The 24082-nt window shown below is 43.3% G+C and overlaps 1 protein-coding gene across 1 annotated transcript in view; it reads left to right on the top strand.

Moving 5' to 3' along the window:
• COLEC12 (collectin subfamily member 12) overlaps window positions 1-24082 on the top strand; it is a 186442-nt gene that overhangs the window by 11846 nt on the left and 150514 nt on the right. The window contains exon 2 of the mRNA XM_036082041.2: window positions 5384-5434. Coding sequence (XP_035937934.2) covers window positions 5384-5434 — 51 coding nt within the window. The remainder of the gene's footprint in view (window positions 1-5383; window positions 5435-24082) is intronic.

Here is a 24082-nt window from a genome sequence, read left to right as displayed (position 1 = left end):
TCTGAAATTTTATAGTGATGTGCCTTGGAACAGATCTCTTTCCTTTGTGCTGGGAAGTAATGGGCCCTTTCTCTCTGGAGACTCCTATCCTTCAGTACTGTAAAGTTCTGTTCATTTCATCCTCTCATGGTTCTCTACCTCTGTTCTTTTACCCAAAACACCCATTATTTGAATATTGGACCCACTGAATTGATTCTCTAAATTCTTTTTTTTGCCTTTGTTCTTTTCTATTTACTTGCTTTTTTCTCCCTACTCTTGGAATATGTTAACTCTATTTCCTGACTCTTCTATTAAGATTTTATTTTTGTGATCATACTTTTAATTTCCAAGAACTTTTTCTTTTTCTCTATGGTTCTTTTATTATAGCATCCTATTCTAATTTTATGGCTATATTCTTATCTCTTATCTCTCTAAGGATATTAATGCTAGAATTTTTTTTTGAAATTTGTATCATGTCACGTAATATGTATTTCCTCCAAATTTCTTTATCTGGTTTCTTTATTTTCATCTTTGTCTTTTCGTGTTAGAGGCTGTGTCGGATGTCGGGTGTCTTCTCATCTGTAGGAATAGGATATTATAAAGGTTAATTAGAACATCTTTGTTTTGGTGGGATTTGTGAACTGTGACTGTCACTCTAAGCTGAACTGGCTGGGCTATTCCGCTGGGGACCTCCCAGAATCAGAATCATTCGTTTGTTTTTCTCTTAACTGGTCGGATTTCCCAGGAAGAACCTTCCAGTCTTTGGCCTGAAGGGTCCAGGCTGGCTGATTAAGTGGGAGAGGAGGACCGTGCGTCTGGACATTCCATGTGTAAACTTTCACCTTTTCCCTGACTCCACTGCAGTGCCCTCATCTCAGCTGTTCCTGGTGTCCTCTAGACAAGAGACCTTTTGTTTTTAACTTCTCTGAATAATGAACCTTACACCTTCTGCTGTAGTCGGTGGGGGAGGGCCAGTTACCTAGCTTGGTGGGGGGACTTGGGAGGTCCAGCTGCTTTTTTTTTTTCCCCACAGACCACATAAACTATTTAAAGTGTATAAGTCAGTGGGGTTTTTTGTTTTGTTTGCTTAAACCATCATCACAATCAATTTTAGAACATTTTTGTCATCCCAGAAAGAAATCCCATACCCATTAGCAGTCACCCCCTATTTTCACCCTAAAACCTCCAGCCCTAGGCAAACTTTGACCTGCTTTCCAACTCCGTGAATTTGTCTCATGTAGACATTTCATTTCATATAAATGGAGTCTGTCATGACTGCCTTCTTTCACTTAGCATGATGTTTTCAAGGTCATCCATGTTGTGGTGTGCCTCAGTGCTTCATTCCTTTTTATAGCTGGGTCATACTCCATTGTATGGCTCTATGCTAATTTATCCATTCATCATTTTGTGGACATTCAAGTTGTTTCCACTTTTCTCTGTTATGACTAATACCGCTACAAACATTTGTGTGCAAGTTTTTGTGTGGACATGTATTGTCATTTCTCTTGGGTATATGCCTAGGGTGGAAGGGCAGCATCATATGGTGTCTCTATGCTTAACCCTTTTGAAGAACTGTCAGACCATTTTCCAAAGTGGCTACACCATTTTGCATTGCCACCACTCGCATATGAGGGTTCTGATTTCTGCACATCCTTGCCAACATCTATTATCTTTTTGGTTACAGTCAACTGCTTCTTTAATATATGTTCATCCCATCCTTCTATTTTAGCCTTACCTTGGTTCTCCTTCAAGAGTGACCTGCGCCCCAAATTCCTTAGCCTTTTCAGGGTTCTGGGGTGGAAAGCATTGCATCTTAGCTTTTCTGCTGCTAGCACAGGGTTCGGTTTCTTGGGTCTGTGGGGTCAGTGACCATCATGGTGTGGAACTCAAGGGCCCCCCAGATCTGGGTCTTAGTCTTGGTCTGTCTACTCATAAGCTGTGAGACCTGGGGTCAGGTTATGTACCTCCCCTGAGCCTTAGTTTTCTCATCTGTAAACAGAAGCATAATGAAGGAGAAGTACCTGACTTATAGGAGGTATTAACTAAATATTCTCTTATTTTCCCCAAACATGGTGGATATTCAAAAAGAAAAAGATTTAATCTCTTTCTTTCAGGAATTCTTCAGCTGGTAGTAGAGAAAGACACATGTATAACTCAAATCTACTTAATTTTCAACAACTATTGAGTATCTGTAACATGCCATAAATGTACTAGAGGCTGAGGGTACAACATGGCAAGTTTCCTGCTTTCAAATGGCGTTCCCTCTGGTGGCATGAAAACCAGGAACTGGAATATGGGGCAGACGGAGGAAAGTGCTGTCAGATGGACCCAAAGGGAGTGTAGGGGAAGGAGAGGTAAATTCTAACTGTAGGGCATCACACACGGCCCTCTGATTGGAGCATCTTCACTTGAACTCACTGAGATTATCACGTCCGCAGGCCCTCAGTACTATAAAGCATCTGGGGTGCACTTAGCTTGGGTCTACAGGGTGTGAGGAAAAGGTTTTGAGAACAGACCACAACACTGCCCATCATGTCAGGCTTATTTGTCGTCCTCAAGCCCATCTATCTGCCACTGTGGGCCCCATTGTAGTCTTTTGCCCACTAAAATGTTCAAGCGATAGGAACACTTGACCTCTCATCTTCTCTCGTGGGGCTTGTGTAGCCTGTGTGGGTTGCCCATACAGACACAGAGCCATCAACTCTGGATTCTTTCTCTTTCTCTGGCTCCATCACCAACGTGAATGGTCTGTCTGTTCCCCGCACAGTGGAGAAAATGTGGCAGTGGGCTCTGGGGGCCAAATGAACTGTAGGTAAGTATTACCTAACCAACGTCACCCAGCCTTTAAAGATAGGAGAAGAGGATTCTAAGGTCAACTGTTGAAAACATGGAGTAAGACAAAGTTAAGCAAGTTTTTTTCTCTTTCTATTAGCACTTCTCAGATCTCTAATAGTTCAAAAACCACTATGAATTGCCAAGAGAGGGATAGAGTATGCCGTGTTTCCCAAATTCTCTTTTTCACTCCAAAGGAAAAACATTAAGAAGATTCATTTAACATACTTCTCTGTGAGACCTTCCCTGATCATCTGAGTGAGATGTGATCTGTGGTACGTCACTTGTACCCCTGAGAGTTGGATGAGACAAAACTTTGTATTCTTTTAGTAGCCACTATAAGAACTCCTGATCCTTTTGGGATGAGGCTTAAAACAAGAACCAGGAGATCCTTGAGTCTTCTTAGGGGTCACCTGGAAGGCCTTTGTTTTCTTGAACCCCTGAATGGGTTTGAGTATGTTAATTTGGAGACAGAGCTGAATTGCTTTAATAACAAAAATATGAGACATTTGAAGTTCCCAGGGAAATTTCAGGAAGGAGACAGGAGTCAGTCAGACTAAATGCTGCATGGGAAAAAGATCAGAGAGGAAAAAGAAAACAAACAAACAAACTAATGGTAGGTCTGCTGAAAAGAAGCTTTGGGGGGAGAACAGAAATGTCTAATGGGAAACTTTAAGCTGCTTGCTATCAGGGGTGCAGCATAAATCACTCTTTTGTTTCCACTGTGAGATCCTCAGTGATGCCTCCTTGGTTCACAACGTCTGTGTGTGAGTAGATCCTTCTGCCGATGTGACATGGCGGAGGAGGGGCTGGGGCTGGCAGGGGAGGCTGACGTCTGGGTGGCACCATTACCTGTGTTCATGTCTCATCAATGCCACTAGGCTATAAGCATGTATTTATTGAGTGAATGAATAAATAAATGCATGGATTTCTAAGCAGAAGCAGCAGATCAGGGTTTCTCATTAATTAAGACTAGACCAAGCTACTCAGCCGTTAATATGATAGGATTACTTAGTAAAGCTGGCCCCAGAGGAGCTTAATATGTATTTGTGGAAAAAACCAGTCACCGAGTGACTGAGAAGGGTGCTGTTCTCTGGGTTGTAAGCATGTTCTAACATGTAGAAAGAACTAAGGCATTAATCTTTGACATAAGGAGACTGCTTTAATTATGAAGACCAGGCCTTCTAGATTCCTAGCAAGATCTCTTCCCTGTTCTCTGAGTAAGGAAACAATGATAAAATACAGAGATAGCACACTTCTCCTTTCTCTGCTGGAGGTAATTGCTCTCTCACTAGTGTTTTCATAGCACTTCCTAACACACTAGTGCTCCAAGGTCCACCGCATTGTATTATAGATGTCATACTCTTGGGTTTTTCCATGACATTTCAAGGTTCAGATAGACCCACATCCTGCATCCCATTTGGGGTCTGAGAAAGATGATCACAGAGGCTTTATTCCCCGCCCCCCCCCAAAGCCTGTCAGCTTCTTGAGGGAAGGGACCACGTCTCACTCATTTCTGAAGCCCCACCGCCTGGCAGTCTCTGGTCCAAATAAGTGCTTTTGAACTGAACCACATTGCCGGGAGAGAGCTGAGTGCTGGTGCGGTAATGGTGACCGGCTCAAGAATAATTGATTCGGGGTCTCTGGAAAGGCCTAGTCTTGACACCTTTACTTGTCATCAGAAGTTGCCCAAGAAATCACCAGACCCACACTTGGCAGAACTGTAAAATAGGTTCTTTATCAGTGTGATAAAGAATCACATTGCATTTGTCTTGGGAGGGTGGGGTGGATTCAGACCTTTTGGTAGAAAGTTTTGCTGACCTATTTCTTTTGTTTCCAGAGGGGCCTACATTTAGGAATTCCCAGAACAAGGCTGTCTTTTGAAATGTATTTACTGGGAAACCATCTGTTGGTCCCAGTTATCCAATGGAAAGGGAGTGGGGAAGGATTTGGTTGTCACTGCAGAAGTTGTGCTGGGCTCCTGAGATGCCACATTTAGTGGAAGACATGACCCCCGAGCCTGGCATCTGAGAGGGAGGGCTGTAGGCTCAGTTATGTGAAGATAGCGGGTTATCCAGTCATCATTCAACAAAATCTATTTTGCCCCTGCTTTGTGGCAGGCACCATTCTAGGCATGGGGGATTCGTTCATGAAACAAAACAGAAAAAGTGTGTGCTCACAGAATGCATGATCACATCACACACACACACACACACACACACACACACACAAGGATGGTGTCAGAGAGTAATATTAAAATAGGGTGGTTGGTGTGACAGGGATGGCCAGGTTGTGGTCCAGAAAGGCATCTCAGAGATGTCATACTTCAGCTGAGACCTGAATTAGAAGGAGTCTCCTCAAAATGGGGGGAAGAGCATTCCAGCCAGAGGGAACAGCCTGCACAGGGACCCTGTGGTCTTTCTCAGAGAGCGTGGTGTGTTCCAGGAGCAGAAGGACAGTGTGGGCAGAGGGGAGGGGGGAGCAGGTGTAGATCATAGCCGTTGAATCCCTCGCTGACCCCGTCCTTCTGGGCCTCCCCAGGGTTAACACTGTGTCTTTTCTTCTCCTGCAGACGACTTTGCAGAGGAGGAGGAGGTGCAGTCCTTCGGTTACAAGAGGTTTGGTGAGTTCTGGCGAAGCTCTTTTCCTTCTCCATGCTTGATCTGAGATGCGGTAACAGGCCATTGCTGGACCTTTGGCACACACAGATATGTGTGGTTCTGAGGCCCAGTTTTGGTTGGAAATTGAGTTTCTGTGTAACAGGTGGATAACTTCTCATAACGCCGAGGGTAATGAAACAGGAGTTGTGCCCTGGTGCAGGAAGTAAGGGGATACTCGGGTTCACTGGATACAAACCAGATGGTTTAATAGACAAAACATAATGGGAAAGGTAAATCTGTGACAGGACAGGAGCAAAAATACACAAGATTTCTCTATTTTGATATTTAGAAAACATCTTTGCTCTCTTTTCTCAAGTCTCATGTCCATAATGTAGTGGATGAGTGAGAGGAAGACTTTGTCCAAGAACCCAGCTAGACACAGGTGCGCTGTGGTAAGCTGGATAGTGGCCCCCCAGAGAGATCCATGTCCTAATCCCTGGAACTTGCATGTTACCTTATATGGCAAAAGGTGCTTTGCAGATGTGATTAAATTGAAGATCTTGAGATGGGGAGATGATCCTGGGCTATCTGGGTGGGCTCTAAGCTCGATCAGAGTGTCCTCATAAGAGGGAGGGAGAGGGATATTAAATGACCGAGAGGAGAAGGGGGTGGGCTGGTTGAAGCAGACTGGAGTGATGTGCTCTGAAGGTGGAGGAAGGGGCCACGAGCCAAGGAATACAGGTGGTCACTAGAGGCTGAAAAAGGCAAGGAAATGGATTTTCTGGTCAGAGCCTCTGGAGGGAGCTCAGCCCTGCCAACATCTTGATTTCAGCCAACTGGAGTTGATTTCAGACTTCTGGCTCTTCAAACCATGAGAGGAGAGATTTATTTTGTTTTAAGCCACCACGTGTGTGGAAATCTGTTACGGCTGCCGTAGGGAACCGAGAGACGGTCGTCTGTCTCCGAGGCCGCTGCACGCGGTACGTGTCTCTCTCTGACCGTGCTTCTCATGCCCTGCGGTTCGGTTTCGCACTGCCCGTGACCACTGCAGTGTTCTGGAGACAGCTCAGGGGAGCCGGGGCTTTTCTGTCCAGCTTGTTTCTGTGCCTTGGCAAAAGGAAGAGAAGAGCGATAGAGGAGAAAAGAATGAGTGAGTGAGTGTGTGTGTGTGTGTGTGTGTTTGAGTGTGAGAGGGAGAATGTAAAAGAGAATGAATTTACTTCCTGTTGTTAAAAAAACAAACAGCAACAACAACAACAACAAAACAACTCGTGGTTGGACTTTGATTAAAGTTAACAGTCCCCAGCTGCTTGGCTCTCTCACTGCTTTAACATCCTTCCTTCTGGATACACACTTCTCCATTTCTTTCTGTGACAAAGTAGGGCTTTACAGTGGGAATGTGCTGGCAGAGATGCTCAGTACTTTCTCCCCTCCTGCACACCACTGTTCTTTACCTGCACATTACGTATTTCGGGATTGGTGCCCTGTGTTGTCCTGCTGTGCTGGGGTAGGCTCACTGAAGGTGGTAGCAAGAGCAAGATGAACCCGGGAATTATAAAGGAAAGGAAGACAGAACAGACCAAAATGAAAAGATAGAAATAGGGACGCCTGGGTGGCTCCGTCGGTTAAGCGTCTGCCTTTGGCTCGGGTCATGATCCCAGGGTCCTGGGATCGAGTCCTGCATCGGGCTCCTTGCTCAGCGGGGGGCCTGCTTCTCTGCCTGCAGCTCCCCCTGCTTGTGCTCTTGCGCTCTCTCTCTAGCAAATAAATAAATAAATCTTAATAAATAAATAAAATAAAAAAGAAAAGGTAGAAATAAAGAGGAAAATCAAACTTGTCAAAAGAAGACAAAATCAACACTTATGTGCCTATCTATTTTGGAAATCAGTAGATTTCAAATATTTATTCAGGCATTAGTAGAAATAGGAAGAATCATGAGAAAAGGTTTCTTTAAGAACAGTGACCTTGAGAGAAATTTTATTTAAAATTTCATGACCATGTAACTAGCTACATGGGTGGGGATTTGGTGAAAAATACACACAAATAATAAGTTGCTGAAAGATTTCATTTGTGGTGGTTGAATTTTGTGTGGAAATCACAAACCGATGACTTAAGAGGACACATGATAACAACTTACCAATATTGGAGAGCATGAGCCGAGAGGCAGGGCGAGAGTGAGAGCAGGTGGTACGAGTAGACGATGGGGATGAAATCAACGTGGGACATCTTGGAAAAGGCTATGCGAGAGGTGTCCCGGTGTTGAGAGTTCTTAGATTCAGTTTTTAGGCAAGGTGATGGATATCCAGCATAGGGGTAGAGTAGAATTTTAGAGATGGAAGAGCCTTTGAGATGATTTAAATCAGCCTTTAATTTTATAGATAAGGAAGGTGAGGCCCAGATAGAGTAAGTCCTTTCTCAACCAAGTTAGGTGGAGCTGTTGTTGGATGCTGGGTCTTCTACCCTTCAGGCAAGTGTAGTCTTGGGGAAGGGGCCCAACAATGGGGTTGAGGTGATTTCTCAACTTCCATGTCCTAGAAGGGTCCCTGCAGTTCTAGAAACCTAAAGTGGGCTGCTGGCTCCACCACGGAGCCTCATCATTTTTGCAAGCCCTAGGACTCTGGATCTGGTTTTATTGAAGATAAATGAGTTTCCAGTCCCTAAGAAGTAGCCAAAGCTGCTCACTGAATGCAGCAGAACCCAAGAACCCATTCCTTCAGGTATGGGTAAAGGTTAAACTTTAACCGTTAAGGGAGACAAAGTGATGTAAGGTAGCGTGGGTGGGAGGCATCCAAAGACCCGACAGCCCTGTAGGACCTGCCCCTACTTACTCTGATGACTTGAAACCAGGCACTCAAACTCCGTGGGCCTCAGATGCTGCATCTGCCCAGTGGGCAGAGTGACACCTGCCAAGGGAGGTAAGTCTACCTCACAGGCCTGTGGTGAGGCTAAGAGAGATACCAGGCGGACAAGTGCTTTGAAGGTATAGCATTATAGAAGCCAAGGTGCTGTTACCGCGCTTCCAAGGTGAGAGGCTGTTATCACTCTCTGGACATTCTGGTACAGCCACTGCCAAATACCACAGCATGACAGGTCTGGAACCTCGTTCCTGAAGAGATGGGAAGGTATGATTTACTCTCCAATGTGGTAATATGGTTGGCTTTTATTTCGGCAAAAGTAGACTCGGTAACGTACAGGGTTTAGTTATTGTCTAATTTTAGGTATGTCTTGTTTATGATTTGCATAACTGAATTTATTTTTTTTAAGTTTTTTTTTAAGATTTTATTTTTTTGAAGATAGAGAGCACAAGTAGGCAGAGAGGCAGGCAGAGGGGAGGAAGAAGCAGGCTCTCTGCTGAGCAGGGACTCGATCCCAGGACCCCGGGATCATGACCTGAGCCAAAGGCAGACGCTTAACCGACTGAGCCACCCAGGCGCCCCCCATAACTGAATTTAGATTATAGGTAAACCAGGGGTTCATTATTCACAGGGCAAAGGGGCCACGTACTGTTCTAGCAAATTGTTACCTGGTGGCTTGTTTCCAAAGGTATTTGGAGATAGTTCTTCAGAAGCATTTGCTATGTGAAGTCAGGACTGTTTACATAAGAATACTGCACTTTTTCAAATTCGGTACAAAATTACAGTAAAGAGCAAAATGGGTGATCTTCTCTAGGAATTGAGTGTGGCGTTATTTTAGGACAGCCATCCCTTGTTTATTTGGGGATTCATTATTGCATTTTGGTCTCAAGCAGGTCTTCTGTTTTTCTTAAGTCTGTTTATATGTCATGCTTGTTAGCCCCTTTCCCAGAATTCCGGACAGTTGTCCGGGGGAGAGACAGACTTAAATCTGATGGGTTTGCCACTTACTTGCTTCTCTGACAGAAGCTTCAGTGAGGGGAAGCTTTGAAAGGTTAATGAAGGAAGCATATTCAAGCTTTAATCAGGCTCTCAGGGCCAGCATTTCTTGGTCTCAGTATGCAGAGCTAATCAATTTGGGATGTAACTATAGTTACAATTTGGCGGAGTTCATTCTCTGGAACACGAGGCACCTGTATATTAATTTGTACTTTCTAGAGATAAAATACAATATATACTACGGTGGTATTTTTCTACATATTTCTCAGTTACCCTTTTCTTTAAAACTATCACATATGGCTCTAGTATCCTTTATTATTATAGTTAGCAGAAAAGGAAGGAGAATTAATTCACATTTTAAGGGGTAAATATAAATTTATAAATTTTGTTTTCTTCATTAAAATGATATAGAGTAGAAGCAATGAAGAATGTCATTTCCGTTCCAAGGGATAAGTGCATCAGAATTCCATAGGAGAAGGGGAGAAGTGTGGGAAGAGGAGTGAGTTCCAGAACATGTGTAGAAATGATCATAGCAAATCCAGCTCACATTTGTGTATCACATTTATCTTTCCAAAGGACAGACATATTTTTCCTTCACAACAACTCCATGAGGACGGCAGGCCAGGTGGTTATCTTTCCTGTTTGTTGGCTGCTTTTTATCTTTCCTGAAGGCAGTGGGGGGCAATGGTTAGGTGTATGGGCACTAGAACCAGGTGTATGGGTTTGGATCCGAGTTCCCAAGCTCCCCAACTGTGTGACCTCAGGTGCATTATTGCAAAGCCTACTTCCTCACTTGTAGGGTTGGGTCAGCCAGTTCCATGAAGTTGTTGTGGAATTAAATGGGATGCTGGGGTCGTTAGCACAGTGCCTTGTACACTATGAGCATCCCATAAGTGCTGATCATTATTCTAACACTGGGTTCCTTCTTGGGCCTTCTGGTCCCGCTGCCTGAACATGGAGCCTAGGGTTTATTTAGTAGGCCCCTGGAACCTTCTGATTTCCAGCAGCCTCATGAATTCTTGTTCTGTCATACCTCTTGCTTTCCTGCTAAAAACTAGGAGAGGCGAGAAGACCTAGGGACAGCAGCTGTGAGCCCCAGCACCCTGGTGGGTGGTGTGGGTGTCTAATGGTGAGTACCATGCCGGATGTCTTGGGCCCTCCCTCTAGAGTCTGCTTTGCCTCCTTTCTGTGCTGGGGCAGAAGGGCGCCAGGACCAACTCTGTTTCCTTGGTTGCATTGGGTTGTCTTGAGTTATCTTCAGAATCTGATCTGGTATAATAATAGGGTGCCCAAAGCTGGAATGGTGGAGGAGCAAGAGCTCCGTGGCTCCACCTGTGAAAACCAGGGGTAGAATTAAGGGTTGCAAGTGACCAACTGGGAGCAGCTGGAAATGTCCGTTGTTTGTATTTGACAAAACTATGACAAAATTGCTTCCTTGGGGCTCAGCTATGGTGAGTGTTAATAGCGACGAGAGAAAAAGATCTGAAAAATTGCAAACTGGGAAACATTAACAAAAAGTTAAAGGAAGCATTCTCTGTGAGGTAGAACTCAAGTCTTTTGTAAAAACTAAGAGAGAAAATTCTGAGAGAACTACTCAGAGAAAAATTATTTAGGGGTTACAGTCCCAAAAGGGGTATCACATGCCTTTTTCTAAGTGTGTTCACCGAAGTGTGCCCTTGAATGGTTTTTTTCACCTGCGACTTCACAGGCCTCTCTATACCCATAGTTTCAAACACACCGTGCTTTTTCTTTTCCCATTTTTCCCTTGAATGATAATTTCAAATTAGCAAGAATATCTGGATGGTGCTGGACATGTGGAAGCAGCCTGTGATTCTTCTAGAAGCCTGGCTTCATGTTTGGGTTTGGAGAAGGCCCTGCTTTGAAGTCATCCACCTCCAACGGCAAAGGAGGGATCCCCACATCCCTCTCACCGGTGCCTGTCAAGACTGACACCAGCGGAGCTCACCCCTTTCCCTGATAAGAATGCCAGGAATTTCCATCATTTCCTGTGGGGAATGATTAAATAAGCTCAGCATGGGGCTGGCCTTTCAGCAGCACTTTTTCCAAGCATCTCTGAATGGAAATGGTATAGGATCAGGCAAAGGACTGACCCTGGGCAGAGAGACAAGTTAGGGCAGGAAACAGGAGTCTCAGTATCCCTGTGGGATTTCTTGGAAATGTTCAAGCCATTCGCATCACTTGCAGGGTTTTATTTATGTGGTTTTGTAAGTCCTAATGAAGTTGATATTTCTGATTTTATAAGAATTTGGTGTTAAAGGCTTGTGGAGAAGTAGACACAAAAGAGATTCTCAGGCAGAATCACCTTGAAGGCGGGGGAGCCTGGGTGCTCAGTCGGTTAAGCATCTGCCTTCAGCTCAGGTCCTGATCCCATGGTCCTGGGATCGAGTCCCGCATCAGGCTCCCTGCTCGGCGGGAAGCCTGCTTCTCCCTCTGCAACTCCCCCTGCTTGTGCTCTCTCTCTCTCTGTCTGTCAAATAAATAAATAAATATATATATATATTTTTAAAGAATCACCATGAAGGGGGACTTGTAGAGCTCCCACGGCCCCTCTACCCTCTGCTTCCAGTCAGGCAGGTGGGGTTTGTAAGACCTGAGAAAGGGAGTTTGGTGGCCGTCACTTTCTTTTAAATAACCTAAGCAGATTTCCTAATTTTTATCATTGGAAATAATATTCACAACCTCTCTTGTCAACAGTGTTTGTCCAGGTTTTCACTTCTGCTCCCATCAAGAACTCATTGGTTAGGCCAGGTCCTCCCTGCCTAGTTTTTCTTGCTCATCAGTAAAAAGAAATTGTTCCACATGGTGTTCCCACGTGATTCTGATTTTTTAAAAACCATTTTCACGTAAAAGAAACCATTAAGAATCATTTCTCAGTTATTTACTATGTGCTAGGCAGTTTTCCACTCATTAGTTCATTTAATTTTCTCAGAAATGCTTTGAGGTGTGAATTACCTGCAGTTTGCAAGTGAGGAGGATTGAAGCCCATGGGCTGAGTGGTGCGGCCAACATTTGAGTTCAACCTGACTTCAGTCCCCACCGATCTTTCCACTCCATCCATGGCTGAGAAGCGTACAGAGTCAGCCATTCTCAGTGCATCTCAAGATTTTGATGGGAAAACAAACGATCGTCGGTGTATGTGGATTCAGTCAGCAGCTGTTTATACATGGGCTTATGTTTCATAATTCATAGTATGTATAGATTGAATACTTGAGCCTGGTATTTTTCAACCATTTTAAGTAGACTTCCTCCCCACCCTTTCCTGGTTTGTATTCACTTCTCAATCCTGGTAGGAGTGTGGGGAGGGAGAATAATTTGTTTTTCCTACAATTGGGTTGAAGCTGAATGTGGTTTGTTTTTATTTTTAGAAAAACTAAGGGGAAAAAAATCTACTCAGCCATTTTTCTGTTCAGACAGCATGAAGGCATTAGGCTGTTTCCAGTGCTTGGTTGTTAGGGGTAGGGTGGGAAAGAGTGATTCCTTTTGGTAGCAACTCCTAGTAACTTAAAACAGACGAACTCTGAAACTTTCCTTGAAAGGCTTGAGTTGTTCATTTGGAGGCCCCCTGGGAAAGGGAACGATGTCTGAGAGTCATGGGTTTTGAGGGAAGACACGGTCCTCAGCACAGTTGTGAACTAGAGTGGCTCTTCACATCCCTCATGGTCCCTGCTGGTGCCCTTGCTCTTCAGGATGCTGGCTGGTCTTTAGATTCTGACAGTCGGGTTCACGTGCTGGCTTTGCCCCTGACCAGCAAATCATTCAGACTCTCTAAACATCACTTTGCTCATCTGTGAAATGGGAATAGCAAGAAAACCTTCCTTGCAGGGCATATGAATTATAAAATTTATAGGTAATATATAAGAGGGGCCAGGTATAGAGCAGGTCTGCACTGAACTGTGGCTGCCATTAAACTGTTGACAACTCTCAGCCCTCTCCCTTCCCTCCGCTCCCTTCCCCTCTCCTCCCCTGCCCTCCCTTCCCCTCCCCTCCCCTCTCCTCCCTGTCCCCTTCCTCAGGCACCAGCATCCCATTGCCTCAGCTCTCCCTTTGTGAGGCCTGATAGGCCTCATGCTCTCTGATCCTTCCCACTTTCTGTCCTCCCTCCATCAAAACCTCACTGCCCTCACTCCTATGCACCCGTGCCATAACTTTGCTTAGGGAATATCAAAGGAGTCGATTTTCTTGCAGGCCTTTTTAAAAATTAATAAAAGACTTGGTGGCCACCAGCAAAGAATGTATTTTAAGGAAAGTAACACACACTGTGGGGGGCGCTAAGAGCAGCTTTCATGGAGCGGGTGCCTTAGCATCCTCATGGCTGAGAGAATGTCCTCTGGGTTTAATTTCCAGCTTTACCACTTAGTGGAGAGATAGCCTTGGGCAGGTCGACCTCTCAGGGCCTCATTGTCCTCATCAAAAGATAGAAGGAATTTGAGTATCTACCTGTAGGGGAGTCATGAGAACTAAATGAGTTAGTACGGAGAGCAGTGCCTTGCACGCACGTGAAGAGAACCACGTAAAGTACGTATTGTGGGAAGTGACAGGGATGGTCACAAGGTGCTGTAGCACTTCCACGTGGGTTAAGAGTCTTTGTTTCAGTGTCTTTTTAGAAACAAGGAAACTATGCCCGGCCTTTATTAGACTCTCTGTCACATGTCATTGGCCAATGTTGAGTCACAGTCTTTTCCTAAATCCGTTATGGACAAAGGAATAGGCTGGCTCTGGTTGGCTTGGGAGAATCATTTGGGGTAGAATGTATAGGGAGGAAGTAAGTACTCTGACCACTATTATTATGTGTAACTTAATATCCATAATATCTAATATCATATTATAAATATATATAGTATGGTTACATTTATAATTTAATGTTAATTTAGACAATGATTATTATTAAATAATATAATTTAATTATAATCTGATCCGTTATTACTTATACTTTGTTCCACTTGCAAAATTATCGTGTTTTATATAACACATGAAAAAATTCAGTTTATTCACAGAGTAATTACCAGTTTACTTTTAAGTGATTTGTTATAAATGGAGCTACAAGGTGCTGAACTCTGAAGAATACAATTCTCATATTGTATTCTCAGTGAATACAACTCTTGCCACAGGAAACATTGTGAAATTGGTGTCCCGTTCTGAGTCATAACTATAAACACTTTGTGCTTCTTCCGATGTTTTTCATTTTTATCCTTTTTATAAGTTTTTGAAAGCTGACATTTGGCCCTGATTGAAACAAGCTTCTCTTTTCATATGCTAGGATAGTTTTTTTTTATTGGTATAAATATTTCCATGCACAGATCAATTTCTTTCACACACTGAGAAGATGAAGGACTAGAGACTTGTCAGGAAAACAGGAGAGTGGAACTAGAAGTCTGCAAAAGTTCTGGCAGAAATTTAGACTACATTCTTACTCCAAATGCCTAAAGATGCCTCTGTTCTCTGATATTTGAAATAACCTTTCTGTCACATTCTTCTTGTTCTGTGAAGCAGGAAAATGCATCCGTAAAGTTATTGTTGGCATTTTCGATTGAGTCTTCAACCTGAGCTCAGGCATTCAAAGCAGTGTAAGTGAGAGATAAGCATACTCTTCCCCTTTGGACTTTATTTCATTTTGTACTTGTAAGAGGAAATCCTCACAAGAGCTCCTTTTTAGTGCTTTGCTGGGGCCATATGTAGTGATGGCTCTACCTCACATTTTACACAGAAGTCTTACTGTTGAATTATTTTTGAAATAATTGAGGGGAGTTGGGAATACTTCTCATTCTGACTAATATTCACTGACTGCCCTCCATGTGCTATGAATTGCGGTACAAAGATGAATAAAACAAGGTCCTTTCCCCAACTATTAATCCTCATCAACATTTATAATCCATTTTTTCAATTTCTCAGAAAAAAAGAGGTATCATAATCCTTATGGAAACAAAAAATGCTTTAAAAAAATCTGTGTACTAGTAATGGCCTAGTTCATAAGCCTCCTCAAAGGGTCCCCCAAAATACTCATAAAGTGAAGGTAGACTAGAGAGCTGCCATTTTGTGATGGAAGTGATATGAACTGGGTGTCAGAGATTCATGCATAAATTCTGCAAGTGGGAATGAGAAAAGAGTAAAACAGGGGAAATGGGGGTCGGGGCGGAGGGGGGTGTTGTCCCTTAGCCCAGAGAAAAGGTGACTGAAGCGTTAATGAGAGTTTGGGGAAGAGATTTAGGCAAGGAAGATGGGCCTTACACAGTAGTCTTTTCTTACAAAATATATGCACTTTGTGAGATTTGCTGAGATACTGAAGCAAGCAAGATTCACGGGAAAATGTCATTCTTAGTCAATGCAATATGAAAATGATGTGATATTTATTAACTATCTGTAATGTGTTGGGCATCATGCACAGTAAAGAAGGGAGACATAGGTTTGCCTTTGGGAATTTCAAATTTAATGAGAAGCAGACAGAGTTTTCCAACATTGGCACATTTGCATAAAAGAAAAATATCAGCCAACCCTACAAATTGTTTCCCCACCCACCAGCAGAATTTCAGAAGGCACAATGGAGGGCACCACATGGCAGATGGAATGTGAGCCGCCTCTTCTTTCTGTTTCCAGTGTTGTTGTAAGTTCGGTATTGGCAAAACTTCAGTGGTTTCTGGATAAGGGTGGGAACTCTCCTTTATACGCCCCCCTTCCCGTCTGTGCAAGAGAAGAAGGCATATACAGAGTCCCTTTCCTTTGCCCCACAGAAAAGGTTCAGGATGAGGTGTAGGAATCTGTTTGATATAAGCCCATGAAAGAAGGTTGGAAGGTAATTGCTGTCTCCATATGGTGTACACACCATTGATCACAGCTCTTTCTCAGCTGCTGCCATGTGAATCCACTCTGCTTATTAACAGCAGCTATGTCCACTTAAAATGCAGTTCAGAAAGTGTGTAACAAAATAATTTGGTTTGGAAGCCTTCACTCTTTGTTGCACTTTTGATAGACCAAAATGTACCTCCTATAAACAGTGAAGACTGTCCAATAAGGATTTCAGGGAGCCCAAGTGACCTTAAACTGGTAAATTTACACCACTAAGCCTTCATTTGCTTTTTATGGAAAGAAGGATGACAAAACTACTTATGTTAGAGGGACATTCTGAGGGTTATTTCATGTAAGTGACGTACTTAGCAAAATGCCTGACACTTAGAAGGTATTCCACACATGCTCATTACTAATCAAAAGAGAAAGACAAAGATAGAAAATTAGATTTTTTTTTTTAAATTACTGAGTTCAGTACTTCCTTTGAGCTCTCTGTCTCTCCCATCCTCCCTCTCCCTCCTCCTGTCTCCATATACACACCCCCTTACCTGTGTGTGTGCATGTGTGTGCATGCATGACTGGGTATTTGAAAAGATCTGAATTGGAAGAATGTGGTCTTTACAATTTCAGAATTGTAGTCTTTTTTTTTCATACATATTAACTAACTATGTGAATTTTGCAAAATGATGTAAACTCTCTAGGTCTCAAATAAGCTCTTCCGTGAAATGAAGAGGTTAGAGTAGGTGATTCTGAGGACTTCTTTAGGCCATGCAGTGTTATGGGTTTGTATCTGTAATGTCATCCAAAGCTCTGTTCTGCCCCTACATTTGATTTTAAATACATGGTATTATTTTTTACTTTTTCTTTTACTTCAATTCAGAATAAATATCTTTGTACCCTCACTTTAGATATATTTTCCCAGTTCTCTGATACAAAAGTTAGTTGGCAAAAATTGGCAGATGGAAAACTTTCTTCTCATTGGTTTTGTTCACAGTATTAGTGAACTCATGATTATTGGTTTTCCATTTGGTTATATGTTCCTTTCATGTAACTTTAGAGCTATTGAAGCATTTTCTAGGCTTACGTGTTTTGAACTCACTTTATTCTAGATTTCTATGTTCAGTCATGGAATATTTTGGTCCCTCCCAGCTTCATAAAATCAGTGAGTAATTATTCAAATACACATGTCTGCAAATTTAATAAAAAGCATAACATTTCCATTAATAATCCCCCCAAAACTTGGAATTTCTCTCAATTCAGTGATCTGTTTATATTTATCATATTATGATATTTTTCTTCTCATGTTAATGAAAGACACATTGCATGAAAACATAAATCCACTAGTTATCAATAAAGGAAAAAAATCACTTTGGCCTTGCTCCTTATTGAGAAGATGGCCCATTGAGAGCTGTGACTTTCTTACCTTCTCAGGTTAATGAATTAGAAGTATTAGAATCCACACACACACACACACACACAAAAAGTACCGGGTGGTCTTCTCTACTCTGGGGGCTTTTTCCCTTCCTCTGAGATTGTGGTTATATAAAGTAGGAATGCTTATATTTTAAAAGCTTGTGAGCTAGTCCTTTTCCCAGCTGGGACATTATTAAATTAATTCCTTCCCTCTCTGTCTCTTTGTATATAGTTAATCTCATTTTCAGAATTGGGAATAAGTCAGCATTTAGAATGAAGGGAAGAAGAAAATAAAAAAGAGTATGAACTTTTATTTCCATTTTAATTACAAATACCTAGAAAAGATGGATTCTGAGAAACTGAAAGTCTTTGTTGTTGTTTTCTTTTCTTCCCTTTGCTGAGCACTTGGGTGGATTTAGGTATACCCACAGTTGGAGAGAGCTGAAGAATTTGAAGTTCCATCGTGCTAAAGGAAGGACGAGGAGGGGGAAGACGCAGGCGTGGGGGGACCTGGAGGTAGCAGAGTGTGCTGCAGGCTTTGGCATTGGGGGTATATGGTGATCTTGTTTAGTACTGAAGGGCAGGGATTACAGGCAGAAGGAAGTGAGCAAACCCTTGCATCCTTGTAATTCCTTTTTTTTAATATATATATATATTTTTAGCCATGGTGTAAATTCAATGAGGACGGAGATAGTGTCTGCTTTGTTCGTTATTGTACCTAGGACAGTTCCTCAGCTCAACAAATATTTGAGAAAGGGAGAGTAAGATATTTTGTATACTTAGGACGTGCGTCATACTCAGGTGTTGTCTTAAATCTTCCCGAAGCTCATGAGCTGGTGGACCTCTCCCCAAAGCTGCCTCTGTATGGACAAAGAACATTTTCTAAAGTTGAATTCAGGGAAGGCAGAGGCCCAGACCCCAAATCAAAGAGTCAGTTACAGCACAGACTCAGAGCCAGGAAAAGTAAAAGACAACAGTGGCTAAGTCTGAGAAGGGAGAAGACAAATTTGAGCCGACACTGGGGAGGAAGAGGTCAGAGAGTGTCAGTGTCAGAGGGGGAAGACTGAGTGAAGCAAGGACCTGCCCTGAAGCACCTGAAAATCTCTAAGGTGGGACCAGATGTCTGTTTGCTTCTTCAGAAAGACCCAGGGAGGGTCCTTTTGCTTCATCTGAATTTACTTTATTTCTATTAAACTTAATGAAGATTGCAGACCTCTTGTGAAGTACAAATTCACCAGGAAGTTTCAGAAAGGATGGAGGCTCCTAATAGTCCCCTGCACTTAAGGGTGCACTGTTTAATCAGATCACTTTCTTCCTAAAATCTCACTGAAGTCCTGGAAGCTGTTGTTTTTAAGAGATTCATCTTTCAGAGATATGAAAGGCTCAAGGAGCTTTGGATTGAAGGCACCTAGCATTGGGAAAGAAGTGTGTCAGGATGTGGGACAGGAACTCAGAGAGTGTGAAACACAAACTTTCCATAATTAACAATTTTCTTGAAGTCTGTTCCAATCTCCCCTTTGTTTCCAGAAAGCAGGTGAGAGGGGGCCATCTTTAAAGGGGCTTGAGGGAGAATGTAATCTGAGGAGAAGCTGCCTTTAGATGGACCTCCCTAGAGTAACAGTGGTCTCCAGAGCCCTGCTTTGCAGAGCCCGAGGGTGAGCTAGCTTCCCTGGGCCCTGGGGCTGGTGCCCCCTCTGCATGCTGGGAAGGACTCCTCAACCAAGTTCTGGGAAGGGAGTTAACTTTCACTAGGAATAGGAAGTTTGCATGAGTCTTGTGCCCTCCATGTGAGCTCGTGGGATAAAATCCTAGAATATCTGTTACGTACCTATTATATCCTACCCCTGTGCTAGAGTCTGGCATTGTATTGCTGAGACATGGCATCAGTATTTATGGTCCTCATGGTCTAATGGGGAGGAGAAAAAAATCAATACAGTCATACTATAGTTTGAAAGAAATTTGCAAGGAAATAGAGGATAGATAGAGGATCCAGATTCTGAAGTTACTAATTCTGCAGGGGGTGGGGGAGGAACATGTGATCAGAGAAAGGAGCAGAGAAGGATGATTGGTTTCAGGGGAGGGGCATTAACATGAGGAAGTCCCTGGGCAGTCAGTGGGAGAGCCTCGAGGCAGAGACAGAATGAAGATGTGGCAAGAGAATCAAGGAGCATTAAATACCTGTCTTTGTTGGGGAAATAGATTGGGGCCTGTACCCTGCAGGGAAACACACATACACCCATAAGCCGAGGTGCTGCCCCACCTCTGGAATCCAGTATCCAGTGGTAGTCATTAAACGCTGTCGCTTAGGCTCCTAATATGTGCTAAATGCCCTGGAGGATTCAGAATAAGAAGTCTTGGTCCCTGTGGTCAGAAGGTTACACGCAAGTTAAGAAGGCAAAAATTACTCACAGGTAATGATAGCAAACAATGCAAGTGAGTATATCAGTAGCTCTCTGTGGTGAAGGTGAGTCCAAAGGAAATCAGGAAAGCAAAGGGAAAACCATTGCAGCCGTCTGGGGCTCTGGGTGGGGAGTGGCAGGAGCTAGGTCAGGGCACATGTGGAGATGGGAGAAAAGGCACCCAGAGAGGGGAACAGTCTTCCTGCCCAGAGCTGGGGTTGCACTTGGAGTGTGGTGGGGGTGTGTATGGAGCCAGGCTAGGGAGCTGAAAACCAGGCAGAAGAATTTAGCTTGATTCAGTTAAAATAACCCATCTCTAAGGGGTGCCCAGGTGGCATAGTAAGTAAGCATCCGACTATTGATTTCAGCTCAGGTCATGGTTTCAGGGTCCTGGATCGAGCCCCATGTCGGGCTCCGTGCTCAGCGCAGAGTTGGCTTGAGATTCTCTCTCCCTCTCCCTCTGCCCCTCCCGATTTTGCTCGCTTGTGCTCTCTCTCTCTCTCTGAAATAAATAAATCTTAAAAAAAAAAATAACCTGTCTCTGAAAGTTTTTAACAGAGCAGTCTGTGTAGCAAAAGGGGTATTGAGGAGTATTGGGAGTGACTGGTGGGATGTTACCTCGCAGTGTTAACCCGAAAGAAGAGAGGGGCAGTGAAGGGTTCGGAGCTGTAGCTGTCACCGGTGAAGAGGCTGATAATGTACCTGTGACGATGGGAATGAAGTGAGAGAGACGCTGTAATCTGTGACTCCAAGATGTCTGCTGACTCTTACTGCGGTCCCTGATAGCATCTGGCACTGAGCTTCAGAGGTCAGCCAGGGAGGGGGCCGCGCAGCACAGCCCCTGCCCTGCACAGCAGAGGAATCCAGGCACTTGGTTGCTTAGGACCCAGGCCGTCATCTTTCATTGCATTGAGACATTTAAGCATTAGGCAACTCATTATTTTTCTTTGTGTGTAGTTTATGACTTTCTTGATTTGAATAGATCTTTTGGTTTGGTGGGTTATTGCCAGATGTCTTAAATGCAACCGTGTATAGTCAGGTACAAATAATAAGCGCTTTTTACTAAGCAACTGTTACATCACGGCTGTGCCAGTGTGGTCCTGGAAACTTGGAAACACCAACAAACCAAGCCTCAAACAAAACAGGGTGAGAGAAGTATGAAACGAACAATCCATGAGGATAATACTCTGCCACGGGTAAGTACATTGCTTTCCGGAAGCACGGATGCTGAATGCTGGCTCTAAGGTCAGAAGCTCATTTGGGAAACCCAGCCTGAGGAGGAGGAGCTGGTGAGCGCGGGTTGAGCTGCCTAGGAGGACAGCGGGATTGCAGGAGTGAGCGTCCTCGCAGCTTGAGCCTGTGCTTCTGCAGAATCTGCCACCGGACCCTCAAACTCCCCCCTCGCACCAACCCCCTCATCCTGTGGAAAGAGCTGGCTCTTTCCTTGTTGCCCAGGAAGTCTTCAGTCTGAGATACTGCACTTTGCTTCTCTTACTGCACTTTGGCTAGGGACAAATTAACCTGGAGCTGCTCTACTTTGCTGCCTTTAAATAAAAGAAACATACTTCAGCATTTCAACCATTGTTTGTATTGGGAGGATACCTCTGATCCATTTATGTGTGGTCACATGCGCAGCCTTGTACGAGCGCTTGATAAAATGTGTGTGGTGTGCAGGGGCCTCAGACATCAGGTGGCAGTCGTCTTTCATTGTTTTGTTTTAACAACAGCTTTACTGAGATATCATTCACATATCATACAACTCACCGATTTAAGGTATACAATTGGATAGTTTTTAGAGTATTCAGTTGTGCAATGATCACCACAGTCAATTTTAGAATATTTTCATCATCCCAGAAAGAAACCTTGTTTCCTATTAGCCATCACTCTCCACTTTCCTCCAGCTCCCTCTACCCCTTCTAAATCCTCAGCTACTTTCTGACTCTGTGGATTTTCCTGTCCTGGATGTTTCATGTAAATGGAACCATACAATATGTGGTCTTTTCTCTCTGGCTTATTTCACTAAGCATCATGTCTTCGGGGTCCGTCTGCGTTGTGGCACATGTCAGTACTCCCTTCCTGTTTCTTGCCAAATAATATTCTGGTGTATGGATCTACCACATTTATTCATTCATCGTTTGATGGGCATTGGCTTGTTTCTACTCTTTGGCTATTATGAATAATGCTATGAACACGGATGTGCAAGTTTTTGGTGTGGATGTATGTTTCACCACTCTTGAGTATGTGCCTAGGAGCGCAGTTGCTGAGTCATATTTATGCAATTCTGTGTTTAACCTTCTGAGGAACTGCCAAACTATATTCCACAGTGGCCGCACCACTCCTTCATTATTGAGTATCCTTATTTCCTTTACCCCAAAAGGGAAGGAAAAAAACATCTTGAATTAATTTGCTATAGCACAGTGGTGATTTATATTAACTAAAGAGGACAGAACTGAAATGAGCTGAGAATGGTTTTAGGTATGTGTTTTATTTACATCTCAGTATCTATACATCACAGTATACTTCAGTTTCCCACCACGTGGAGAAGGAGACCTAGTTAACGTTCCTGTTCTCCTTTCCCTAAGTTGGTGAAGTGCAGGACGGTGCTGTATAGGAGCTTGCCAGGGTGGGAGCCAGGAGCTGCGTGTGGCTACTGAGCCCTCGAAAATGTGGCTACTTCAAATTGAGATATGCTGTGAGTCTAAAACCCACCCGGATTTGAAACACTTAATATGAACAAAAGAATGTAAAATACAATTTTTATATTAATTGCATTTTAAAATGATAGTATTGGGATCTGTTGGATTGAATAAAATATAGTGTTAAAAATAACTTTACCTGTTTCTTTTTATTTTTTTTTTAATGTGGCTACTAGAAAATTTTAAATGACGTGTGGATTTTATTATATTTCTATTGGGCGGTGCTGTTATATACTATTTTTAAGGCTTTGTTTTTTTGAACTACTGGGAAAGAACAAAATTTAAATGTCCTTTGGGGCGCCTGGGTGGCTCAGTTAGTTAAGAGACTGCCTTCGGCTCGGGTCATGGTCCCGGGGTCCTGGGGTCGAGCCCCATGTCGGGCTCCCTGCTCGGCGGGAAGCCTGCTACTCCCTTTCCCACTCCCCCTGCTTGTGTTCCCTCTCTCGCTGTCTCTCTCTCTGTCAAATGAATAAATAAACTCTTTAAAAAAAAAATTTAAATATCCTTTGGGTAGATTCAGATTATTACCAAGTTCGTTTTTTTTTTTTTAATCACTGAAGAAAGACCAGGAATCCATTTGCCCCTTGACTAAGAATAGTGAGTCAGCTTTCAGCAGAAGGGCCCTGACCAACCAACCTTCCCTCAAAATTAATTCATCACCTAACCAACAAAATAAGAAAAAGCCTTCACAAATAGAAACATGACCATAAAGACATTAAAACAAAGTCCTGTGATAATTGAATACAACTCCTTTACTGACTCTCTCAGGAATGTGCTGGCCCTCTCTGTTGTAGAACTCAGGAGAGGGACCGGTGGACACTGCAGGCCAAGAAAGGAGAGAGGACGGTGTATATAACTGTGGCAAACTATTGGGGAAATGTTGGGGGAGGTTGGTCTTTCAACTAATGTGTGTGGATACCACTTCATCATAAACAGAGTTGGCCTGGGGCTTCTCAACTGCCTTTTTTTGCTGAAGGTCAGTTTTCAGATTACCAGGAAAGCTATGTTGAAGACATAACATACTTGGCAGCCCTTTTCTGTAAAACACACATGATGTACTGGTGTTTTTAATCTCAAATATCTGGACATAAGATTACCACTGGTGGTTTCATGATTCAAAACAGAGAACAGACCTATATTTTGGCAACATCCCCAGGTAACATAATTTAGCTTGACTCCAGACCTTAAGACAGATAAATTCCTGAATTCTACTCCAGTGGGAAGAAAACTTCTTCCCCTTTGGCTGAGGCTTTCGCTGATGTGTAAAATGAAACTTGGGGCAGTGTTGGGGGAATGGATTCAAAAGGTGAGACAAAGTCCATAAAACCTTAGGTCATATAGTAAGTGAAGAATCCTGATCTCTCCTGTGGCCCATCCCAAGCGACCATGGAAAAAGAAGAATAAAAATAGGTGGGAGCCAGTCAGGATTTTATTCTTAGATGACAGCAGGGGGACTCCACGTGTGTGTAAATGATGTCTCTTGTCAAAAACATTCTTAACTGTTTTGCTGA

The sequence above is a fragment of the Halichoerus grypus genome, chromosome 13, assembly GCF_964656455.1.
Source record: "Halichoerus grypus chromosome 13, mHalGry1.hap1.1, whole genome shotgun sequence".
NCBI lineage: Eukaryota > Metazoa > Chordata > Mammalia > Carnivora > Phocidae > Halichoerus > Halichoerus grypus.
The sequence above is the reverse complement of the archived record's forward strand: the minus strand, read 5'-3'. Positions and strand labels throughout refer to the sequence as shown.